The sequence below is a fragment of the Apostichopus japonicus genome, chromosome 9 (assembly GCF_037975245.1).
Source record: "Apostichopus japonicus isolate 1M-3 chromosome 9, ASM3797524v1, whole genome shotgun sequence".
NCBI lineage: Eukaryota > Metazoa > Echinodermata > Holothuroidea > Aspidochirotida > Stichopodidae > Apostichopus > Apostichopus japonicus.
The window spans coordinates 9,688,362-9,714,917 of record NC_092569.1 but is presented as its reverse complement, the minus strand read 5'-3'; the positions used below and the strand labels follow the sequence as shown (position 1 = coordinate 9,714,917).

Here is a 26,556-nt window from a genome sequence, read left to right as displayed (position 1 = left end):
TACCACCTCCGAGTTATATTTCAGAAATATGATCCATATGCACATGGTACATATCCTTGACTACTTGACTACAGTTGGTTTAGAAAATTGTTAGTGCTTACTCAATGTCTGGAAGGCTGTTCTGATGGCTGGGTACTCGGTCAAAGTTTGTAGCGCCCTTTCTATGGTGCAACCTTTGATGCCAAGCAACAATATTGTTACTGGTAGTACCTGACATATCAAAAGTAAAACAGACACAATGTTATAGTGACTCATTTGCATACAGCAGGTCATTGAGTATTGAACAATACTAGTTCTGTTTTTGGTGACATATTTTGCCTTGCTCTAGAGATTAAACATGATTCTTACCAACTCAAAATTATTTGTGATTCCTAAAGCCGGATCTCGAAAGAGAAACTTTGAACAGACTTTGTTATTGAAATGGAGGTAAAGGACAAAGGCAAATTAATATATATATATATATATAATTGAAATCGTAGTGAGTTGGAAAATCCAGAACAGTGAAAAAACTTCCAGCCTCCACTGGATTTCAAACCTGGGCCTCCCGCTTTATATGGGGACACCCTAACCACTAGGCTATGGACGCTGATGGTATGTCCGGAGGTTCGAACCGGTAAGGGGGTCGTTATTCCACTGTAGGCTTAATGACGCAGACAAACTGATTATTGAATCTCAGAGTCTGACAATATTGAGTGATCACAAACAAATTAAGAGCTGATTACCAAGTTATAGTTTGTGGTTTCATCAAAATTGAAAAAAAAAATACCTTTGGTATATTGGATGCGTTCAATATGTGCTGTGATATCTGAGCTTCAGTCTGGTCTGTGGTTAGGTTGTCCATCCTATACATAGACCGAAGTATAGCATTTCTTGCCTTGTCCTCTGAAACGCCCAAAAGTTTCTGAAAATGTACGAGAAAAAAGGTGAAGTCAGTGCTCTCCCTACTGACGATAATGAAAATACATATACAAGTCCTGTATTAAACACTGTACAGTGACACAAACGGTAAGACTTCTCTGTCTAATCTGGGAAGACACACATGCTTCACAGCACCTAAGGCACCAAACTCTGTTATCCTTTAGTGTGGCTACTGACATGATAACAAACAGAGCCAATGGAGAACACATAGATGACAATGCCTTGAGGACCTGGACATGAGATGACATCTGGATCATGTCATACTGCTGGCAAGTTATATATGAGACATTGAAAGTGTACAGAATAAATCAGTACAACTTTCAATGCAGGAAAAACATCAATTTTAAAGGAATAACGAAGGCAGGAATCAAAGACAATTTATATTATTCGGTAACCTCAAAATTATCTAATATTCGATTTTAAAGTTAACCGCTTTCTGTTGGACTGAATACGATCGCTTTGAAAATTGGCTCCTATGGCCTACCCACAATGCATGATTAGCTGTTTAACCTATTTAAGAATGTAAAAAGAAAAGAGAAATATTGATTTGACACTTTTAGATTACATTTGTTCACTCCTTCCTCTAGTGTTAGCCTAATTGATGGCACATATGACACTTCACTTACAAAATTAGGTTAAGCCCAGAAACGACATGAAATGCAAATTTTGGGGATGCGATATCCCAGGTGTAAACTGAAAAGATGTAAAGTCTAAAATGTTGTAATACCTTTGAATTCTTCATTCCACCTCCCCCTTCCCATCCCTGCTATTCACCCCTTCCAACCAACGTGACAATTCAATCTATAAAGAATTCAAAGTGGTGATCTTAACCTCAGAGGTTGGGGGGGGGGAATGGGGTATGACCCAGAATCGGCAAAGGAAAACTCACCACAATGATACTGATTCCACGGTAGAATAACTTGTTGTTGCTGTAAAAAACGAAACCAAACAGCTGATAATTGAAACATTTACCTAGTGGGTTTCTATTCCTACTAACTCATACTCAATGTTCTTTCATTTCCTGTTATTAGAGTTTGAAAGTTATTGAAACCTGTAGCTTGATGTTAGTAGAGAATATCTGAAAGCACCTACTGCAGATTTCTAATAGAGTTTGTGAAGCTATTAAAGATGTCACACAGTAACGTTTGGAATAAATACTCATACGCTAATTGTTCAACCAATTCCTCTATTAAAATATGAACAGTCTGCTTTAACTCCTCTCCCACCACATCATCCCCCCCCCCCCTCATCCCCACTTCCAACCAAATACTTCCAAGAAAATATTGCTACTAACAGTATACCTCCCAAAAACTACATTGGTAATGACCATGTTAACCCAACAAATTACAAAATTACAAATTACTTTACAAAAGTTTTAAGGTTAAGGTAAAATATTCCCCCTACCCCCCTCTTTCCAAAACTCCACATCAAAGATCCTACCTTAGTTTTAAGTCAATCATATAATTGTGATAGACTTTTCCTTTGAGAATATGAGCTCCAGTGCTGATCATGTTCAGAGTCTGTTTGGTAGAGATTTGCATCAAGTTATCCTTAATCTGTTGCTGAAGAGATGCTGGGAATTCTGCCATGTACTTCTTCAGCTGTGCCCAGTGAATCTGCAGGTTAATTTGTAGGTTTACACCTTCATCTATGACCTGCAGGGACAAAAAATTGAAGGTATAATAACAAAGAATGAAATGTCATAATATCTACATTATATTAGTTAGGTCTACTAATTAGTGCGTAAGTAATAGTAGACCACTAATTGCAGTTTCTATTAAACATTAGTTTTCTGTTTTATGTTTCTTCCTTCGAAACTGTGGACTTTCTTTCATGTTGGACTGACTTTTCAGACAGAATCGTGATATTTTGTAAGGGGTCAAGTCAGAAGTCATTTTCTCTCAAACCAAATACAAGGAAGTTGATCAGTTCACTCATCATCTGAGTATGTGCTGTAATTTTCACCAGCAATATTACAGGTCGGTTGTTCCTCGTCAATTGAGAGATGATATTAGGCCAAACAGGAGGTTTACTGGTAAACTTAATATAACATTGTTAGCTTTAGTCATGTATAAATCTTCCTATGAAAGAGCAAAAATATCATTGGCTAGACCATTTTTCAAACCAGTGAGGTTAGCACTGATACATTCATTTTGTTGTTTGTTGGCAATCCCAATTTTGAATGCTTCTCTGACGGGGAAGAGACCGGGGGGGGGGGTTGGGCAGGGGAGTGTTGGTAGGGTGGTGTGTTAAACATAGTCATGAAACTGCTCATTCACAAAAACACATTCATTTCATAGACAGGTATGCAATTTCAAATTCCCAACTATTACCTGTCTGCTCCCATTAGGTTCAATGAGAATCTACAATTTTCTGATTGCAATGGGTCTCTGACGGGGTTAAAGCTGGGCCTGGCAGTCTGCATTCAGAGGGGACAATGATCAAGAAAGAGCAAAAGCCTGAAACATGGTGATGGTGAAAGCAACACAACCAAATTATTCATTCTTGAGCACAGAGAGTTCGCCGTTGCTACACTATACAAACATAATCGTGCAAGCCCATTACAGACTATGCTAACATATCTACCATAGGAAAGTTTGCTGTTACTCAACAATCTGTAAACAAGTTATCAACAATATGGTTACCAAGGTGATGGAAACAGACTTACCTGAGAGTTTGACTGGTTGGTTGCTAAGCAGACTGTGGTAGCAGCTGTCTTCTTAACTTCTCTCCAAACATTGAATAATTCAGCATCATCTTCTTTAACTGCTAGAAGGAAAATTAAAGACTATAACAGAAATATGTAATAACTGGCAAAATGATTAAAACAGCAAACTCTATAAACTTGTGTTGTAAACTATTAATACTAAATGACACCAGCAACAAAAACAGCCAACTCACATGCTAGTTTACAATTCTATTGTACTGTAATATTAAAAAAAAAATAATAACAATATATTGTTATCATAATATATCATTGTACCATGTAATACTATATGCAAATATATTGTTATGGAGTTTTATATTTTATCATTATGATACAATATTATTGTATGATACTATGTGCATCAGGTGACAAAAATACAATGAAATAGGAAAAAAAAAAACACATGAAAAAAGAAAAAGAAAAAAAAAGGAGACAAAGAGATGCAAAGATGAGGATTAAGTAATTTAAATGGCTCCAACACTTAATTTCAGATTCCTGTACAATTTAATATAAAGAATCATATGAAGTCATTGATTCTTCTGTGGTGTAAGGTAAGAATGATAAATAAAGCTCAAACACAGTGTCATAGAGGAGGGCAACCCTCTGTGCAAACGCACCTCCCTCAGATTTTGCATTGCACAGTTAGTTACATAGCAGCCGTACAGATAACCATTCACAGTAAAAAAGACTGTCTTTTACATATTTTTATTGTTTTCTCCCACAATTTATCTTCCCGACAGGGGCACTCCTTGCATCTCAATCAGGATCATATCCCCTACACACACACAATGATGGTGAGGGGAGGAGGGGGGGGGGTGGTTCTGGTTAAAGTAGTAATTGACATAAATATGATATAATTGACTTACCAGATGAACTACCAACAAGGATCACTGTATCGTTTGCTGTAAGATGAAGCAGGTTGTGTTTGGTAAAGGCTTCAATGCTGATGTCATTCTGGCTATTTCCCTACAAAGATCAGAAAATTAACCAATTTACCAAGCATATCCAGGAATAGACATTACACATAGCTTGACATGATGAAAGTTGTATATAAACCAATAGCTAAACCTGATTTAGAAAATAACAAGAGCATCAATGATGCAGTATCTCAATACTGGAAGTTTTAATTTTGATTCCTAATTTCAAATCTTTGCTCTGTCTCTACAATTATCAATATCAATCATGGTACAACAAATATATAACTTGCATTTTTGCTACTTTGCCACGAATAGTCTCTGCAGGTTACACTTTATCCTGCTAGTCTTGCCTTTAGCGCTCATTGCCTGTTAGTCGAAAGAACGACATTGCAAGGTTTAGTAATGTCATAGAATACCTAAGAACTTGTTTTTTATGTGGTATCCTTCATCTTAGGTCAGTCTCTGTTGGACTTTTTGGTCATATAGTTTGACGTCAATGACAACAGCCAAATTAGAAGAGGCGAACAACTCGACCATATTCTTGATGCCTGCCTTGAGAGCTAGGCCTATTGACCTACTGTATGTTACTGTAGTGGTGACTACCATCAAAACTGTGTCCATTTCTAGATATCAAAACAACCCACGTTTTTCCATCTCAATTTTTTGGACATGAAGATTTCATGGATTTATGACTTGGAAAAAAATAATGTAAAAGAAGATTACAAGTTTTCATATGCAAGTGATGGGTGGCCTCCTCTTCCCCTAATAGCCACCTCAGTTCCTCTCCATTTTGTTATTTTATTTTAATTCTTTGTACATTTGATGTGAAACATTACAGGTTCAAAAGAAAGCTAAACATACTTCATATAACCTTATACATCTTATATCCTTATAAATAAAACATAACCTTATACAATTTTTATAGTCTCATAAAAGTTGTGATGCTATGGCCGGCTCCTCTTTTATACGTACCCATCAAACAAACTTACCCTGGTCCTTCCTAGGAAAAGCTGTCTGAACACCAGTACAATGCTAATGTGGCTATCACTGAAAGCCTAATAGGCCTAGGCTTATATATATATATATTTTTTAAATGCACTAGGCCTACAGTAAGTGGCCTTCAGAAATACAAGAATGTGTATACGTAATTATACAAAAAACATGAAGGGCAATCAAACAAACTTATCATGGCCCTTGCTCTGAAAAGCTACCTGAACACCAGCACTATCCTTAAATGGAATTCAGCAGTACAGAATGTAATTAGCATGCAATACATTAACACCTCGAGTACCTAACTACACTACAGAAATTGGTCGCGAGCGTAGCCATTTTCGTGTAGCTGTTATGAGTCATAGCCAATCTGCTACAAAACAGACTTGGGGGCGGGGCTTAATCATCAAAACGGACCTTTTAACTAATAGTAGGGGCGGCAGCTCAGTGTTGTTTTAAGAAAGAAAAATCATTTAAACATCAAATAAAGCAAATAAAAGCCATAAAATGTCATATACAGGTAGTAAAAGTCTTATTAATACCTACCTGTAAACAACAAATGAAAGTTTAAAATGTTAATAAAATATATAATACATAGGACCCTATCTTAGACGATACCACTGTTGAAAGACAGTTCTATTCTATTCTCTTTCATAAAACATAAGTTTTGGAGCGTGTGCAAAACAGGTCTGTCAAAGTGTGTTTTCAGTCCAAATTGGCCTGATTTGGACATAAATCGGTGAAAAAGTCACAGAATGAGATACAATTCTGGAATAAAAAATAGTAACTTTTGTTGGTCTATATGATATATTCTTGCTCTGGAAATTCCAGAGAAAAAGAACTTTGTTTGAAGACGCTGAAAATTTTTAAGAGAAGAGAGAGTGCCACTTACTGTTACAATATCTCTATACATGTAATGTATTGAGATAAAAACTTTTATTGCATTCCAAATTCAAATAAATATTAATATCCTTACCAGGTCTCCTTCCTTATTGCCCCACGATGAGAAACCTCCCTGCAAGAAACCACGGACGTCCTCAAAATCTTTAAGAAAATGAAGAGGAGGCAAAAATGACATGAGATACCACAAAGGTTTATATGTGATCATCTAGACAGAATACTTCAAGATCAAGACTCTTGTGTAGCTGTGAGGGTGACTGCCCCTAAATCATTAGGTTCCCGACTTACACCCTCACCAGGGAACCAGATTCTCTTGACCTATTTAAACTTGCTGATTTGCGATGGTTGTTGAGGGGAGTCTTCCGTGGATTAGTTTTTTTTCTGGTTTTACAAATTGGGAACTGGAGTTTGGGTTTATTCTTTTGATGGTTTCAAAGTAACTTCACTCACTACAGCTGCAGTGCAGTGATGAGCCTTCATCTCGGTCAGTATTTGACACATTGGTCAGATGCTGACACTCTCATCCGTAGGATGGGGATGTTTTGGGATCTCTTGGGAGTGGGAGAGGGTGCAAGAACTACATGCATGCATCCTCACTCTTGGAACATTTATTGAAAAGGGAACTTAGGCTTTGTTACATGTCGGTGTTCAACAACCATCATTACAGAGGATGGTGGTGTCAAATGAACTTTTGTTGTCTTCCTAACTCTGGGGAAATACTTAAACTCTAATACAAAACTGGGTTTCAGCATTGAGGTATCATACATCAAGACTACAATCACAACAATTCCTAGATCTTTTGTCAGACAGTTTCTCTGCAGAGCTGATCAAGACAAATTCATTCTAATATGACAAGAGTCGTACTAGATTAGGTAGCTCTACTACATGGGCCACAGGGATTCATATTCATGTTGGGGCTGCACTATATTTTCAAAATTTGTCAATTCAAGTATGTGTTCAAGTCAAAGCAAACCAAACAGAAAACTATGATTGTGCATTTGCTGTGTCTAAACAATATGTCATTTGCCAGAATCTCAGCTTGTCATTTTGTCTAAAAAATTTGGGATTTCCATTTCACTTGTCAATTGTAATAGTTTACCTACACAAAATTGTAACTAATTTTCCTTCTTTATGGTTTTAAGTTGGTCTGAAATTCACCTCTCAGGCTCTGTAGAATCAGTATCCACACAATAGGTTTGATATTCTAAGGATACCTATATATACCACATATACTACCAAACCCATTCTCACATACAATATACTTGTCCAGTGGACCAGTAAACCTATACATTTCATCCTTATTTCACTTCATCATGTTTTATCAAGCCTACTAGATATAGTGGCCCACCCCCCATCCCCCACTTTTTATGTTGACACAGCCTACACATGTATGGCTTGAACTTCAAGTGAAATTAATGTTTAGGTTATGTGTTCTGGTGGGGTGAATCGGTACAGGCTTTTAATGTTTATTTTACAGCATGCAAGGTTCACCCTGTCATCTCCATAACACTGCTATTACGAGGGAGGTTTAATGTACAGTATACATATACCCAACAGTATACCTCTGTTGGGTCTAATGGTTCAGCTGTTTAATGTACATTTCATGGCATGCAAGGTTGCCCCTTTCATCTATATATCACTAGTATTACTAGGGAGGTTTAATACTTATCCAACCATATATTTTGTTCTGTTGGCCGGGTGTAATGGTTCAGCTTTTTAATGTGCATTTCAAGGCATGCAAGGTTGGCCTTGTCATCTGCATATCACTAGTATTACTATGGAGGTTTAATACTTATCCAACCATATATTTTGTTCTGTTGTCCGAGTCTAATGGTTCAGCTTTTTAAAGTGACTGTCACAGCATGCTTATGACAGTCACATGATTTATGTATCAGGCATTTCTGAGTGAATAATTTACTCAAATGAAGATGGTCAATGACTCAAAATAGAATAAACAACAACAACATGAACCAAAGTATAAGAGCAAAGAGGAAAAGTATATTTAATATGATATTAATAATATTACCTGAGCCATATGTTGGAGGACATTCTGATGCATCGATCAGGCCTAGCATACCAAGGTGATCTTTTCCCAGGTAATAGAGATGTCCATTGCTGTTTAAGCTGTTATGAAAGAAAAACAAAAGTCACAAATCAATCAAACAACCAATACAGTTAAATTTACTAGAACATATTTGTCATATTTGTAATAAGAAAAGGAAAATTTTACAATCATTTCTTTTAAACGTAGAATTAATCTCATATCACTCAGAGGATCTAAATAACAAAAAAAAATGTCTTACTAAACCTGTTACTTTACTTTTAACCCTGCAAATTTAAGACCTTCATTTGTTTTCAGCTGCCATCATTAAGAAAAGTTTATTTCATAGACTTTCATAATTAGAGACAAACTCTGTAGTGAAAAAAAAGAAGCAGCAACCAGGAGAGGCTTGCGACCTCAGTGCAGCCATCGACGAGATAAAACAGGACTACAGTAAATGATGACCACAACCTGTCCACAATATTCCTAAAGCTGTCTTTTGGGTGTGAGACTTCACAACTTGAATTCAAATCACTCCTAATAAGTCTGCCTATTTATCCATTTTGGTGGGTTTCATCAGGCACACTAGACACCCCCTCTCATCACGTTCATTTTGAACTTGCTTCTGTTGCTTGATAGGTTCGGTCACTGGGGCAGCCTACGATGCATGCAAGGGCTGCGGCTTAGTTTAGTCGGCCAGATAATAAACTACTGAAGACATCGTATAATCTCACTCCTTCTAAAACAACAACTTTTCAAAACCTTTATGTTAATAAGGATGTGGGTAATATGACTACCATAGTCTCCCAACTTATCATAATTTCACTTTCATATGTGATATAAATATTTATGTTACTTTAGCACTGTATCCTCCTTGGTGATATGTATTATGCTTTCACTAAACTAGGTAAAATCCACTCTATAGCTAGATGCCAAGTTTAACATAATATGACTTCTTGATTGGTATTCTTTGTCTTATGTTAAACCTTTATTAATCACAGCTTTACATATTTTTACGAAGCTATAAAACTGTAATTCAACTTGAAGAGACTAAATATTATGTCGACAAATCGGTAGCTAACAGCTACTTGACAACAATCATATCATAATGTTAATTTTGAAAAACAATATACTTTTCCTTTCGCCCAAATATCTTCACACATCAAAACGAAAGGTTTCCCTAAACAACAGAAGAGGTACTTGAAGGGAGGGAGCCTATAACTAACCCAATCAAAATAGACTACCGAAAGTTTTCCTGATCGTAACATACTAGAATAAATGTCCCCACTTTCGGTTTTGTTATGTATTTCACTTTTCAATTGACCCTTATGTATATTAGACTCTTATCGTAGTTTATTTCTGCAAAATCAGTATGAAAATAAGGAAATGACTGCTTTGAAAGCTAGTTTCATGTTATTGTATGAAGAATGGTATATCATGTTTATGAATCGAGTGTCCTGTGAGGAGTGAAGAGAACAACACGAGATAACTTGATAGAAAAAAACTGAATTGACCTTCAACTGGGCCACTTCGAGAACAACTTTCTTATTGATACAGGCTATTGGCTATGAGTGTAAACAACTCTTATTATCATCATCTCAGAGAGTGCATATTCAGATTAGCCTGGTCAAGTAAATTAATTTTCTAATAAAAAGAAACTGCCCCTGGAAATACGCACGGATTACACTCGCCAAAGAAAAACAAAACCTTTGAAAATTGGAGCTTTAAACAGTACAATCTATAAATTCAGATAAAACCTTGCTACTGCTCGGATGATATGGAGTTCTGCCTGGATCTAATTGTTGAATTCAGAGCTGAGTTTCATCTAAATCTAGTCAAGTGTAGCATACCCCACATACCAGCTCCTTTAAATACAAAGAAACTGAAAGCATGCAGGGTGCGTACAAGTTTAAACCATCTCTAATTGGAACCCAAAGCTCTTACCTCCTCACCCTAACCACCACCCTCTTTAAAATTAACTGGAATGGTACTTTCAATGGACTGAAAGCAATAAATATGTTGACAGGTTTAATTCAAGTTATCACCATGGTTACCTCTTCCCTGCAGCTGAGATTACCGTCGCTATATCGTCTTGTCGTCTGTCAGGAATATCCTTCAAGACCTTGTAGTACATATTAAGTAGTGTCTTTACCATACCCCTGCTACTGCTGTTGTTGTTGGAGCTTCTGTTCGTATCACCCATGACCGTGTGCAGGCTGACTTGAAAGATGACGTCCAGTAACACTTTAGTCGCTGTTCCACCCTTCATTCTCGAAGAACCTGTTATCGGTTCCGGCTACAGAGAAGAAAATACAGGAGAGTATATCTGTAGTGATGGAATATGAGGAAAACCAAAGACCTGTCCACCCATATTACACTGAATGATAAGGAGCTGTCCACCAAGTCTGGACAAATTGATAACGAATGATAAAGAGCTGTCCACCAAGTCCGGACAAATTAATAACGAATGATAAAGAGCTGTCCACTCAGTCCGGACAAATCGATTAACGCATGATAAAGAGCTGTCCACCCAGTGTGGACAAATTAATAACAAATGATAAAGAGCTGTCCACTCAGTGCAGACAAATTAATAACAAATGATAAAAAGCTGTCCACCCAGTGTGGACAAATTAATAACAAATGATAAAGAGCTGTCCACTCAGTCCGGACAAATTAATGACAAATGATAAAGAGCTGTCCACTCAGTCCGGACAAATTAATGACAAATGATAAAGAGCTGTCCACCCAGTCCGGACAAATTAATGACAAATGATAAAGAGCTGTCCACCCAGTCCGGACAAATTAGTAACAAATGATAAAGAACTGTCCACCCAGTGCGGACAACTTGATTACGAATGATAAAGAGCTGTCCACCCAGTCCGAACAAATTGATGCTGTCCAACCAGTGTGGATAAATTAATAACAAATGATAAAGGGCTGTTCACCCAGTTCGGACAAATTGATAACAAATGACAATGAGCTGCCCACCCATATTCTCTTGCATATGTATATAGAATAATTTTCAGTGGCAGGAAACTGACCTCAATGGAATACAGAATCTTGCGGTATTGGGTGAGTTTGACCGTGGTCTCTAATAGTCAGATGGATGTTTTTTAATCCAGTAGAATTAATTTTTGTCCATCTAAAGGATTTGATTATCATGATTTTAGAGAGGGCTCTCAGACTTGACTACTACTGCAAGGTGCATGTAACACCATTGCATCAGGATGGAGCATCAGAGGGGCAGAAAGTTATGTGATAAATTCACAGTATATTGGTACATCTTACCCCAATCACTGGATTCAAAATGGCTGCTTTGTTCTGAGACTGTGCTTCTTGCATTCTGTTAAATACTGTCAAGAGAAAAGCAAAGATCTATGTGTAACCATAGTGATTACATTTGCTACCTAACATTTGCATATATGTAAATGTATGATTGCCTTTAATCACAGAGGTTTCAGTAGCCTAGACTAAAGGAATCACATTCCAGTAGACCCATTATAATTTGATAACGAAAATGTTTCTAAAATGAGGGAGGGCATATTCCCTTTAATGTATACCTTTTAAGTGACAGGTTTCAGTCATAACACTTGAGTGTGATATTGATAGATCTCATAATGTGGGTAATATAGTATCCACTTAGGTACTAACAGCTTACTACCTACTTAGGTACTAACAGCTTACTACCTACTTAGGTACTAACAGCTTACTACCTACTTAGGTACTAACAGCTTACTACCTACTTAGGTACTAACAGCTTACTACCTACTTAGGTACTAACAGCTTACTACCTACTTGGGTACTAACAGCTTACTACCTACTTCATCTCCATTTGATAAACAAGCCATGTTTGTTTGTGTAGTTCTGTCATTCAAGTCATCCTATAGCCTAACAGCATGAATTGCTATTTTATAGCCTTACAGCCTGCATTGCTATTTAATAGCCTAACAGTGTGCATTGCTATTAGCCTAACAGCGTGCATTGCTATGAGCCTTACAGTGTGCATTGTTATTTTATAGCCTAACAGCTGGCATTGCTATTAGCCTTACAGGGGGCATTGCTATTTTATAGCCTAACAGCCTGCATTGCTACTCTATAGTCAAGCAGCCTGCATTGCTATTTGGCATTATGAACACTGCTGCAGTGGAGTATTGGCATATCATCTGGGATATCCCTTTGAGATACTAACAGTTTCATACCACTCGGGGAAGTCCCTTGAGTGTGATGTTGGCAAAGTATGATAATGAGGATAGACTCTGTTTGAAGTTTTAATATACCAAACAGTTCCCACTACAGGAAATCACTAGAGTGGGGTGTTGACAAGACTGATCATATATAATAATTAATTCAAAGGAATTGTCTGACTGAAGTCAAGAAATGGGTTCCATCTCCATTCTTTTTTAACTTCTACACTAATCTATTACCTACTTTACTTTTATAGTACAGCACCTGGCATTTGTCTTTAATGTTCTTACGACCATTTCATTACCACTTGATGGAAAAATTGAAGGGTATAGTCAACACAATGGATATGAAAACGACTGTCGTGTGACTTTCATGGTTTCATTCATCGTTAATAAATGAAAATACAACAAACCTGAGGCACATGTCTGATTCCAATTCTCCACTTGATTATCCCTAGCTTGATTAAAGCAGCATTTTGCGTTGGGTCGCTTTTTTCCACTTTTTTAATATGCATCGATTTTTTTACATGTATCAATCATAAAACAGCAATCTAAGATACCATCCAAGTTTCACCCTGCCAAGAGCATTAATTAGCGAGTAATTAACGATTTATGTCGATAAATGAGAAGAGTGTCCTCGACAAATTTCACAGTTAAAATTAATCGCATACAATTCCGCCAAACCCACTAGTTTGAATTCAACCAATCAGAGATGCAGGTTTAGTTATGAGCCGTTGCTAAAAATAGATTCAAGACTTCGCGATGGTTGTACCAGGGAGTTGTTATGCAACTCCCTGGTACAACTGCCATATAGACTGTACACAAATCAAGCGTGGTGTTATATTACGTATCTGTCAATGACGTTCGTAGTGTTTAAATATTCATATTATGGGCGAGGTTTATTGGGTTCCCAACGGAAAATATCTTGGAGAACAACAAAGTTGAAAGTTGCAAATTTTTCGACTTTTATGCCACCATCTGAAGTAAAATATAAATAGATTAGCTAGTTATGTATGTCGTTATGGCAAAGTGGAATCAGTGAGGTTGAGAAAAATCATAGAAAAGGACGCAAAATGCTGCTTTAAGAGGTTTAAAACCAATCAAGACCGGATAGAACCGATCAAGATATTAATAAATGAAAATACAACAAACCTGAGGCACATGTCTGATTCCAATTCTCCACTTGATTATCCCTGGCTTGATTAAGAGGTTTAAAACCAATCAAGACCGGATAGAACCGATCAAGATATTAATAAATGAAAATACAACAAACCTGAGGCACATGTCTGATTCCAATTCTCCACTTGATTATCCCTGGCTTGATTAAGAGGTTTAAAACCAATCAAGACCGGATAGAACCGATCAAGATATTAATAAATGAAAATACAACAAACCTGAGGCACATGTCTGATTCCAATTCTCCACTTGATTATCCCTAGCTTGATTAAGAGGATTAAAACCAATCAGGACCGGATAGAACCGATCAAGATTTTGCAGGCAGTGATCTATTTGTCCCGCAACATACGCAGCCTGAAGAAAATAAAATTCATTGTCCAGTCGTAATTAAATTCAAGAAAACTCAGCAAAACATGTTTGGTGTCGCTCCAGTATACATGCTACTTTGAACCCTATTTAGGTAAAACAAATGTTAATTAGTTAATGTTAATGAATACCATAATTCTGAAGAATACATCATTAACTGTTAATCCTGCACCTCAATAAATAAAGATTGCTCACTGAACATTGAGAGTTTGCTCACACACTGCAATAATGAACTCAAATGAACTACTGTACTCACGGACAAACCACATGTGATCCCGATGTACAGTACATATTCCTTTTCAGCACACAACTATAGTAAAGAAGAAGAAAGCGAAACAAAAAAATTAGAAGCAAAATAGTCATATAGGGAACAAAATTGAAAGAATGAACTGCACAGAATTTCAATATCTAACAATGCAAAGCAATTCCATAACATCATATACTTTCTATAATCATGAATACAGCCATGTAAGGTATGCTACACAATGAGCTGTGTAACAAGTTTATGTTGCCCTTTTTTATTATTGGTCAATATGGAAAGAAACTAATGTTACAGTATTTCCAAAGGAATGGATATCTACTAAGAGTTAAATGAGCCATTCAATGAAGGATGATGGCTTTAACAGTGGATTATTAAGAGAAGGGGGTAATATGGCAATCTTTTGGGCACAAGGACGATTTGCAAAAATTAAAATAAAGTATGAGTTTGTATTAAACAGCTATGAGGTACAATTATAGTAAGATATATCAATGATGTCCATTCAGTGTTGCAATTGGGAATAGTGTCCTACCTTACAATAATGTATGGGCAATAATACAAAATTTCAAAGGAGGAGAAAAGGTATTATGAAAAAGTGTCTCGTGTCCTGTTAGGTAGTAAAATATAAGTTACTCAGAGTAACTGACATTTTTATCAAACAGCAAATAATAAACTAACTGCTGACAATTAATGTAAAGTAACTGAATATAGAAGGAAAACTGATTCAGACAAATAACCATGGCAACAGAGCAGAGAGAAATGTTAGGGCTAGAACATGATTAAACCTGCACCTCAGGGCTTGGTAATGATCAATGATCTTTGATTGAGGGTAGACTGACCTGATCCAGAACTTTTCGTCCGAGGTTGGGGTCATCTTCCTGTGCTTCTGTTGATCTTAAAAGAGCTATGTCTCCCCCAGCGATGAGATAATCACAACACGCTGTAAGCCCTCCTTGTCTGCAAAGAAATTTGTTGATGTCTCGCTGTGAAGCAAAGTGCAACAGAAAACCTGTTAATGTTGTATAGTAATCAGTTTGTAAAACACAAAACTGATCGCTAAGACCGGCCACTCTCTCTTCTGGTGTTCTTACAATGTCAATGTTACCGCCAGGTGTGCTTATAAACCAAAACTGTCATGTGATGCTGAGTGTTTAGCAGTGTGTTTTCACTTAAAGTGTTATAAATAGACCTAGTCTGTATGGCAAGCTGTCAAAGATTAAACCCTTCCAAGGTAAATGTGCAAACTGATATCTTTTCATTCTTAATCTGCATTTAATTTGAAGTCACACACACTGCTCTGTGATGTAGTGACTATACTAGCTGATTTACAGCTGCTTCCAGAGGTAACTTCAACATATACATGTCATATACTATGCTGCTAACTAAATATAAATTAAACTATTTGTGTAGTATGTGGCATGCTATGTATGCAATGATAATGTGTGCTATATATCTGCTTGACTCAACCTAGGACAACAGCATAGAAACGTACAAGTGTGCAAATGGAATACAATACTGTATGAAAGGTCTCTAACAGGCCATTGTAAACCAATGTTAAAGTGAATGAAGCAAGATCCCTATCCATACTAATACTCGTCGTATCATAGCACAAAGTTATACCATTGTATTACACTGCTGAGTGGAGAGGGGGAAGGGGTGGGGTATGCTCTGATATTATTCACAGTGTGAGTCTATGTATTCAGAACTGTTGGTTATTGGTTTTATCTGTCAAGTGGTCTTGTATCTTAGATACTAGTTTGGGTCATCTTGATAGATCAAAGGGGAGGTGGGGAGGGGGGATGGGGGTGAGGATGGGTATGTAAGGATTGTCCTCAACTGTATGTAGTTATTCACTATTCCATCCTTACCATTTCACCCCTAAGTTGAAAATTTAAGTTTTTTCTTAACTCTGTTCTCTGACCCAAATCTGGAACTTTTATAAGATTGATCTCAATCGTTGCATTTTGCCCTTCATGTGTCACTACAAACTTTATTGAAAAGTAAAAAAAAAAAAAAAAAAAAGCCAGATTTAGGATAATCTTAGTCAATGAATAAATTCATTGTGACACTTGTACCCACCTGATGTTCCATGGCAACTCATCAATATGCATGACATGGTAGACTCAGTGTGTTACATATTCTGTTAGATCATAGAGTAACTGTACTAACGCAGTACATTTCAAACATATCTCATTATACAGTTACAGCAGCAAACATCACACCAGGGATCGACCAACTACTTACGCTGACATAGAACCCAAGTCTCCCCGATGTTCCACAGCCACTCATTACTAGGCATGACTTTGTAGGGTTCTGGAAAAGATAAAAAGACAACCTGGAATATATTGAGGATTGAATATCCTCCTCCCCTGCCCCCCTACCCCATCCCCTATCCACCCCCCAAAAAATGAGTAAGAGAGAAAAGACTGTTAAAAAATTGCTTATCTACAGCAAAATGGCCTGTGTAAGTAAATATGTTATAAAAGTTTGAGGGTCTGTCATTTCAATAGGCCAACTGAAGAAGATTTAAAAATGAATACAAGACTTTCCTTGAATGACATAATATCACAATTGAAAGCTGTCTGCTTTGATTCCAGATATAATTTAAGTTGAAGACTTGTAGAGCTCAATCTCCAACTCATGATGGTGGTATGTGTGGTCTAACATCTTGTGTGTTTTGTAAAAGGTGTAGAATATTATTGGTTGGAGAAGGGAATTCCAAACAATGACTTCAGGAATACAGGTCAATTCCCATCATCAAATAATCTATCCAGGCCAAAGTGAGTGTCCACAGATCACATAACATTTCTTTATTGAATGGTAAAGAGTAAAGAAATTAATGCTTAGAACATGATTAAAACCAGTTACCTCTGGGTTAATGGCTCAGCGCCCTACCAACTACAGTACAAAGCTACCCAGCACTTAGCTGTTGGCAATTCCTACAAAGCCATTTCCTTGTTGAGGGTGTCAGTTAGAAGCAAAAGTATTCCTATCTGAGACTTACTTTAGGGAAAGTGAAACACATGGCAAACTGACACTAACGACATGCCATCTTAATACATAACTTGAAGCTGCAGTTTGGAATGGAGATGAAAGTTCACTTCCTGATAAAACAATCCAGGTATAGATATACAGGTACTACAAACCTGGAATACTTGGGTTGCTTTATGGATAGTATCTTCCAAGGCCTGTAATATTCTGTCACTGAAGATATTCTGCAAAGAAGAGAAACCACATTAAACTGACAGTTATAACCAAATGATGCTATAAATAAGAATGCTTTCTGTTTGCTTAGTTGCTGACGTTGATCGTCTGGCTAATTAGTCTCTGAACAAGAAAGGTCATTAAAATTTTCAAAGATGGCAATTTTTAAAGAATTCACCATTTGGGCAATTAACTTGCGATTGAAAAAAGGACGAAGCACCCTGTTGAAATTAAGTCAGTACCGTGAAAGTAGGCCCGATGAGAATAGGGTCAAGGAGGCTTTAGTTTCATATCTCAATGACAGTGATTGTCTATATAATCCTGTCGAGACGTTTTGTGAGCAGGGTTGCAATCATATTGTATATAGTCTATTGTGAAAGATTAACAGGTATAGTTTGACTGAAAATAACATTAAATATGAAACACACTGTGCACTGACACTTGCTGAGACACAGAATGAAGAATGAAACTTCCTCGTCTGTCACATGTAAAGCATAAAAAGGTTTCTTTTTTCAAAGTATATCAATTACACTTATGTTACATCTAGACTGAAAAGTAAGTAAATGAGGTGTGACTATTAAGGAAAGTGAAGAATCCATAAACAGACTGATAGGTATAAGCTTCAATATATGCTGGGATAATTCTCCAAAACAGTTCACTAATGACCAGATGTTGTTGATTTTCGCACACTTTGATATAAACAAAGATAAAATCAAGACCCTTTCATTTAAGGTGTAAACCTTGCTGATTGATTGTCTAATACAAAACCCAGAACAAGCTGGCATAATTACACACACAATAAGACCTTGTATGGATTGTTGACTGTTATGAATGGTTGGGAATTCCCAAGAAAGGTCGTTACTGTATGTGAGCCTGTTTAGGTAGTATGTGTTTGTCTATTACAGTATATAGAGGAACTATAGTGTACCGGCAGTAGAATACTAACATACAGGGTCATATATAGAGTAGATCTATTCACTTAGTATTAGTACAGTAACACCTAGAAAAGTGTTTAAGGTTATAAATGGTTGGGAATTCCCAAGAAAGGTTGTTGATGTGAGCCTGTCTAGGTAGTATGTGTTTGTCTATTACAGTATGTAGAGGAACTATAGTGTACCAGCAGTAGAATACTACTGTACAGGGTCATATAGAGAGAAGATCTATTCACTTAGTATTAGTACAGTAACACCTAGAAAAGTGTTTAAGGTTATAAATGGTTGGGAATTCCCAAGAAAGGTTGTTGATGTGAGCCTGTTTAAGTAGTGTGTGTTTGTCTATTACAGTATGAAGAGGAAATCTAGTGTACCAGCAGTAGAATACTACTGTGCAGGGTCATATAGAGAGTAGATCTATTCACTTAGTATTAGTATAGTAACACCTAGAAAGTCTTTAAGGTTACAAAACGGTGCTCTGTAGCCACACGCCCACGAGGGCGCTGTCTTATCCATCCTATCTAGTTCCGTGCCTTGACCAGTTGCAGTCTCTGACTGCAGACCATAAAGGTATCTTGTGTTGATCACTATTAGTGTACAATGTACATACAATTTTGTGAATAGGAAGTCTTTCAAACCATATTTTCACAGCTTCATATGAAACTAATTATTTTAAGTACCTTAAGTTGTGTTTTTAAGCACTTTTCTTTTCCGTTCAGCCAGACTGCACAAGTTAAACCTTCAATTTGTCAACTTTCAGCCATGATGTCTATTTGCAGCTCATCCTGTGAACAGTATAGCCATAGGCGAAGGAGCCTAATTTGATTTGGGGGCTGTAACGACTTGTCCGAAAAATATAACCTAATATACGCCCCTTTAACATGTTAATGTGCATATCATATAGGCATTCATTGGTTATTACATTACATGCCAATAACATACAATCATTTCCATGTTATCACCTTTCCATATTGGTTAGAATTATGGGGGAAGTTGTTACAATAATAATGATAATAATAATATAAGTTAAACCATTGAAAAACACATTGCAAATTATTCTTCTTTCAGTAGGTGCCCCGAAAAATTCTCAGCATATTGCCAGAATTTTTACCAAAAAATTTGGTTGGGGGGGCTGCAGCCCCCCAGCCTCCTACGCCTATGATATAGCTCAAGCACATTAGGACCAACATAACAGAGTCCTCTGAAGGAACGCTGGAGAGCCTCATTAGCACATCATGTAGTAAGTAGAAATTCTCACCATTGGGAGTACATTCATGAGATAATGACATCATGGTTTCAGTGGCTGATCTGAATGCTGTTTTTGTCTACAAATTTGCTTGAGATTTTGCAGTCAATAACACCATTATCATTTTCAACCCAGACATATCACTAACATGTTAACTTACAATGTTCCAGGTCCTATTATAACACTACCGTGAGTAATTACTAGGGTATGTTAGGGCTAGGGTTTGGGTTTTTGCAATCAAACATGTCATTTACATAATTACCTCATGGTCCATCCATCCTTTAAATATCTCCAAGTCACACTTCGATATTTGGCTGACGATATCTACAAAACAAACAGAAAAAACACTTAATATGTGATAACTGAGTGTCATGAATTATCAATGTTATCAGTTAGAAGGCCTGTTAATTAATTAATGTGATACCAAGACTTTCAGTACCATTAAAACAACAAGCAACACCCAAGTCCCACCCTCACCCTTCCCCGTTCCAGACCCACTGGTAAGAATACGGGTCCATTAGTTTCTTCTGCTCACTGCTTCTGCCAAATTCAGTGACTATAAATGTCACAACAATTCTTTCCTATAAAGATGTAAATTACTTAATTGATCGATAGCAATGGGTATTCACAGCGATTACAGTCACACCAGACTACACTTCAGCATAAAAGATACCTTGGTTTTTTATTTCATGCCAAAGCAGATGATTAAAACCTCAAGGAGTTCTATTACTTTTCAAACATCAATCATTCATGTAAAGCCTACTGTACGTCATCTCCATAGCAGATACTCATAAACCTACTCAAAATTGCAGTTTACATCATTATTCATAGTTCAAAGGTCAAGCACCAGCTGATAACACATCTGTGGTCAAGAGGATATATACTTCATAGTTTCCATACTGAATGCAACGTAACACTCAGGGTTGATGGCAGGAACCAGCTAGGTCGAATGGCCCTCACAACTTGTGAAACTAGATCCCCTTGATCCCTCAGACAATATTTCAAGTGAAAGCATGTTTCAAATGTTTCGGAGCGCCCGACCATCAACCACTATTAGATGCATTATTTCCCTAAAGATTACACTGAATAATATGTAAACAAACTTGCTGCTATAAGATAGTTTGTACATCAATAGTATATTAAGAAATGCCAAATAGCACCTAGTTAACAATCAAGTGGCACCTAGTTAACAATCAAGTGGCACCTAGTTTACAATCAAGGGGCACCTAGTATACAAGCAGGTGGCACCCATATGTACATATATATATACACATGTACATATGTATACATATGTACATATGTTTGATAGTATATTGTGCACATAATTACAGTATATCAATATTTTATGGGAAACAAAACCTCAAAGCTGCCATCCAAAATGTGAGGACTGTACTTTTCCCTGCTTTCATAGATGATATGCCTCCTTGCACCGCAGACAAAGAATGGATCGGTTCCCTCTCAATGGGAGTGTGGTGCATGAACAAATTAGCCATATAAGTAGTCCTTAAACCCCAGATATATTTTTTACATACCCACTCAAATATATGAAAATAACATGATGATGAATAGCACATTGGCTATATGAACAGCATGCTAGGCCACCAGTACATGAATGTCCAGAGTCAAAATATTATAGTGAGACAACAAAGGGTCCAAAAAAGAATACATACACATCTATAAAGCAAATAAATCCAAAGGCATTCCTTTTTATTTGATAGGTAGACGTTGTGCCAGTAGTACAGTATTGGTGGACATGGAGGGTCATTTCATATTTCATTTTTATGAATGTGTTCATGTTTATGCTAAATCTCTTAGCGGTGACACTCACTGCCTGATGTACATCTGAGTCAGGCCTCTACATAACAGTTGATGACATATTTAATTGAAGTACACCAAAGCAAGATATGTCTAGATTACATGTTGGTACATGTTTTTTTGCATACTAACAAACTTATGATAATTTCTGTGCGTGCAAGCGTAATTTGGTGGCAAGAAATGTTATGTATGTGTAGCAAGTTAAACCAAAGTAATAAGCTGTACATACATTATCAATTCATAGGAAGTGCGTGCGTGCTTAAAGGGATGTTTTACAACAGAATATATGGAAGGAGGAAAGATGCCCGTACCATTGGGGTTTGATGTGTCTATATTCCAAGTCAAAGGATTACTGCCTTCTGTTACACGATTAGTAGATGCTTCCTCCATTTAGATCTGAAATAAATAAATTACATACATTTAATCAAAGTAATATTATTTCTAATAATTTCAATGTATTCATTACCTTTTGGGTTGGCCTTGACCATGACAGACAGCAATTATTTACATTATGTTGACTGGTTAGTGGTTGTATACTACTCACTTCTAACACTAACACATAAAACTGAATAGCCTACACAATGTGCAGCGTGAATGATATGAAGTATTTTGATTGATGCAACTACTGTAGCTCATAGCTGAGTGCTCACTTAACATCAGTTCTTAAAGACAATAGTAGTGAAACTGCAAAGAAGACCATAGCCCTAATATATAACTTGTTTGCCATTTGAAGCATCTGTACTTTCTATAAAAGGATGATCAGTATTGACATCAAAATAGATGTTAGAAGTTTCAAGACTATTTTCCCAGGGGCTCTGATCCTCCAAATGATTTCCTGCGTACTGTGAAATGTTTAAGTATCTCAGTTGAGGACGACTACATTGAGATGGGCAGTGAAAACTCGAAATTTGAGCATGATGATAATTGATGACCTTGAAGTGTATTCCAGTGTTTAGATAGTCTGTTGTTTAAATAATTTGTTTGAAACTTTTTTTGAAACCTTATCCATGTTACAGTTTTCTCTCTTTGAGACTACTTACAAAATGATAAAGAAAAAAAGGCAGGCTTGTGATGTTTGCACACATTCCTGCTACTAAGACTGATATTTAACATATCCATCCAACAGACTTAGTATTCCTTAGTATTTTAGATGAAATAGTCTAAAAGACTTAGTATTCCCTAACTATTTTAAGTGAAGTAGTCTAAAAGACTTAGTATTCCCTACAGTAGTATATTAGATGAAGTACGTAGGCTAAAAGACTTAGTATTCCCTAGTATTTTACATGAAGTGCGTAGCTAAAAGACTTAGTATTCCCTAGTATTTAAGATGAAGTAGGCTAAAAGACTTAGAATTCCCTAGTATTTTAGATGAATTAGATGGTTTTCCCTCCAGGAATCACTCTGACAAGCCCGTGGAAATACCTTTCACAGTTCTACAGTTTAGCTGCTCTATTAATTGTACAGTTTAGTTCCTAGCTATTAATTGTAGTTTAGTTTCCTAGCTATTAGTTGTACAGAACTTTTAGCGCCCTAGAGCTTGTACAGTTTAGCTTCCCAGCTATTGATTGGCTTATGATGACAAATGATGTATATATACTTAATACACACGAGGATGTTTCTTAATACACACAAGGATGTACTTAATGCACACGACGATGTACTTAATGCACACGACAATGTACTTAATACAAACGACGATGTACTTAACACACAAGACGATGTACTTTATTCACACGAGGATGTACCTAATACACACAAAGATGTACCTAATACACACGATGATGTACTTCATACACACGACGATGTTCTTAATACACATGAAAGATGCACCTTATACACATGAAAGATGCACCTTATACACATGAAAGATGTACTTAATACACATAAATAATGTATTAATACACACTACGAAGTATAGGAACTCACTTGGGAACTAGAAGGGAAATGAAGCAACAAGAGAATTCGCCACACATATAAGGATCCCTGCCCACTATTCAGTTAAAGCTTGGCGATGCTTCTATTCACAGATCATCGTCTGTAAGGAACCTGGACGTCACTTTAGATTCCACCATGAGCATGTCTGAGCATATAAATATTTTTTGTAAAAGTGTTAACTTTGTGAAATTGAAGGTTTATTTCGCAGGATACTTGTCACCATGCAGTGAGGGCCTTGGTCCTGTTGCGCATTGATTAAAGGCCAATTTGTTATGATATATTGGGAAAGTGATCTTAGGTGATTTCAGAGCCTTCAAAACAAAGCTGCGCGTTAGTTTTTTTTTATTGCGGACGTGATCAGCGCTCTTCCCAGCTTCTGTGTACTCTACACTGACTGCCGATTAAGGAGAGGATTAGGTACAAAATCCTTTTGTATGTTTTTAAATCTCTGCATGGTGAGGCTCCCAGCTATCTGATACATTTTCTTTCTTTGCATAAAGCTCCTCTAAGTAATGTTGATGGTTTGAGACGTAGACTCCACTCCTCAACTGATACCACCAGACTCATGATTCCACCCTCAAAGCATAAAACTGGTGATAAATCTTTTCAAGTTATTGGTCCCTGTCTCTGGAACCAGCTGCCTGTGGGTATCTGTGTGGCACTTTCCGTCTCGGTCTTCAAAGGTGACCTCATTGAAACATATTTATTTACTGCACAGATATATTTGTATTTTTTGGCTTTTGTTTAGGGTTGGTGTTTGTTGTTATTGTGTAGTTTATATTTGTTTCTGTAAAGCGCTGTGATCTTTGGTAGAGCGCTTGATCAAATACATAGTAATAATAATAATAAGAAGAAGAAAAGCTTTTAGGGGTTTCTGAAAGTAATTAAATCCATGTTAAAGTTAAGACCTCTCTCTATGTAAGAGTACTTATAGCCTACCTGTAGATGGTAATAGCATATACACAGACATGGCTAATATAGCTAGAGTCAACCCCCATGGGTCGCACAATACACAGATCTCATATCATCGGGGTTGTACTATGTGTGTTTTTGTACAGCTAAGAACATCTCTGGCTTCCATTGAAAAGTGTAACTTTTGTACTGTATATTCACAAGGCATGATTACCAATGACCTGCAGAATAAAATGTACATCAGATGTTTATATGGTGCTAAAGAATTGTTTGTACTCCTTTATGCATATCCTTTCAAGTCTCTCGATGGTTGTACCATATTTGGTCTGTAGACAGTTATGAAATGCTCCATATGGTATTAAATACTCACAAGTCCAAACTGCCTTCTTTTGCAGAGATCACTGAGTGTCTTTGAAGGTTAGATTCTGTTGCAGCAGCTTTGCAAAGTTCCTGAAATCAGTGAGAATCACAGTTTTAAGAGACATAAAAACGATTTACATTGCTTACAGTACATCGAACCACAACAACGCATTCATTATTACCGTACCATAAAGGAAGCAGCTTGCCAATTTAAAACAAAAGAGGAACTGCATTGGCAGATATTAGTGCACATGGGAACAGGAACTCGATTGAGAACAATTACAATCCGGTCCAAGCCGTTACTACACAGTCCAGAAAAATCACTTACATTGTTCTCATTTGTGTTTGTTGAATTTTTTTTTAAATTAATAAAGGGGAAAAATTCATGTGTATTCTTATGTAGTTTGATTTGGTGGTACCTTCTATCTTGATGTGTTCAAGTTAAACATTTGGTGATAATTTGCTACCGTTCCTGCCCGAGAGGGGTTTTAATCAGCTACGTTTATTTACTTGAATACATGTGTACACCACAATTTATAGCCTTTGAAGCAAATATATTTTAAATTGTCTCCCATTGATTAATTTGAGCAATTTTATGCAAATATACTCTCAAAAATGTTTTTATGAATTCTTCAATCATGCAAACCACATTTTCACAAGCAATTACTTCATTGGGGCTTTGCACTGTAAGGCTTGCAGATAAGCACATTTGCAAGTGAAGAAACCTTTATCGATCACAAAATACACCATTGGGGGGGGGGGGGGGATATCACATGTTGATGTAAAAAGCAATTTTAGGTTATGTAAGTACCGTAGTGAATAAAAATATACTGCAGCCTTGCCGTATAAATCAGTTCAAAGGTTAAACGAACACTTGTTTAGTCTTACCATGTGCATCACTGATGGCCTGCAAAGCCTTTAGTAACTTTAGGTTTATGTATTGCACTTCTGTATAGGCTAGGCCGAGTTCAATTTACATTGCATGCCAAATGAACAGAAATTAGCAAAGGGCTCCTGGGAGCAAATTTTTGGACCGTTTCCATCACTAGGACTACTCATTGCAGTAAATCGTTGTGCATAACATTGAATCTCAGTGTGAGACTTGTTTTGGTGTATATACAAGGTCACGACATAAGTATTAACTCAAAGGTAAACACCGCCTTACATTAGAAGCAAGGCTGGCCTTGCCATTCACAACATAAGCCTAGGTATCTCTTTTGCCTAGGTTCATTGCTTTCATTTTTCTAAAACTAATACACCTGCAAAATAGCCTAGGCGATTACTGTGACTGTCTACTAGTACATACTAACGTGATCTTAAACTTAAGCTTTACTTTAGCCTAGAATCACCACACATGCACATGCACAGTACCAGCTGGAACTTGTTATTGTATACGTACGGTAGGCTGTAGTATGTTAGACCAAACCAACCCTGACTTTTGTCATACAATCTTTTGCATTTCGCGTTACTAACATGGATAAGATGTAGGCAGTATTCTGTTCATGTGAACCAAAGCTATGAACGTTAATTGGCGCAATCTCTACATGTACACGGAAACTCAAGGTGGCATTTGACTTTGGACTAATTATCTTATCATGAGACCTAACGTCGTCATATTAGTGTTGCTTGCCTTCATCGTGTTTCCAGTAAACTCACGTAATTGCGGTTGCACAGTTGTAAATCCGAACCCCTGT

At 36.8% G+C, this 26,556-nt stretch overlaps 1 protein-coding gene across 7 annotated transcripts; it reads right to left on the bottom strand.

Moving 5' to 3' along the window:
• Positions 1-71: 71 nt before the first annotated feature.
• LOC139974516 (glucokinase regulatory protein-like) lies at positions 72-26,556 on the bottom strand. 7 transcript variants are annotated; one of them, XM_071981719.1, is made up of 19 exons: positions 26,519-26,556; positions 24,873-24,952; positions 21,967-22,051; positions 20,103-20,164; positions 17,605-17,673; positions 16,703-16,771; positions 15,298-15,441; positions 14,456-14,509; positions 14,052-14,187; positions 11,762-11,826; positions 10,528-10,769; positions 8,459-8,556; positions 6,509-6,576; positions 4,492-4,591; positions 3,587-3,687; positions 2,359-2,573; positions 1,808-1,847; positions 767-901; positions 72-210 (listed from the first exon to the last, which is right to left on the bottom strand). In XM_071981719.1, the coding sequence occupies exons 3-19, from the start codon at positions 22,043-22,045 to the stop codon at positions 91-93; spliced, it is 1,797 nt and encodes a 598-aa protein (XP_071837820.1). In that variant the 5' UTR covers positions 22,046-22,051; positions 24,873-24,952; positions 26,519-26,556; the 3' UTR covers positions 72-90. The 7 variants fall into 7 exon arrangements, with proteins under 7 accessions (XP_071837820.1, XP_071837819.1, XP_071837817.1 ...); XM_071981718.1 differs by lacking the exon at positions 26,519-26,556 and adding an exon at positions 26,493-26,513; XM_071981716.1 differs by lacking the exon at positions 26,519-26,556 and adding an exon at positions 26,262-26,486.

Bases quoted from the DNA above. Each gene is read 5' to 3' on its own strand.
- LOC139974516 (XM_071981719.1), bottom strand. From the start codon at position 22,045: ATGGAGGAAGCATCTACTAATCGTGTAACAGAAGGCAGTAATCCTTTG. The intron at 15,442-16,702 runs GTAAGTAGTTGG...TTTGCTTCACAG, and splicing joins GACTTGGGTTCTATGTCAGC to CGAGACATCAACAAATTTCT. The intron at 10,770-11,761 runs GTAAGATGTACC...TCTTCTCTGTAG, and splicing joins TTTTGAATCCAGTGATTGGG to CCGGAACCGATAACAGGTTC.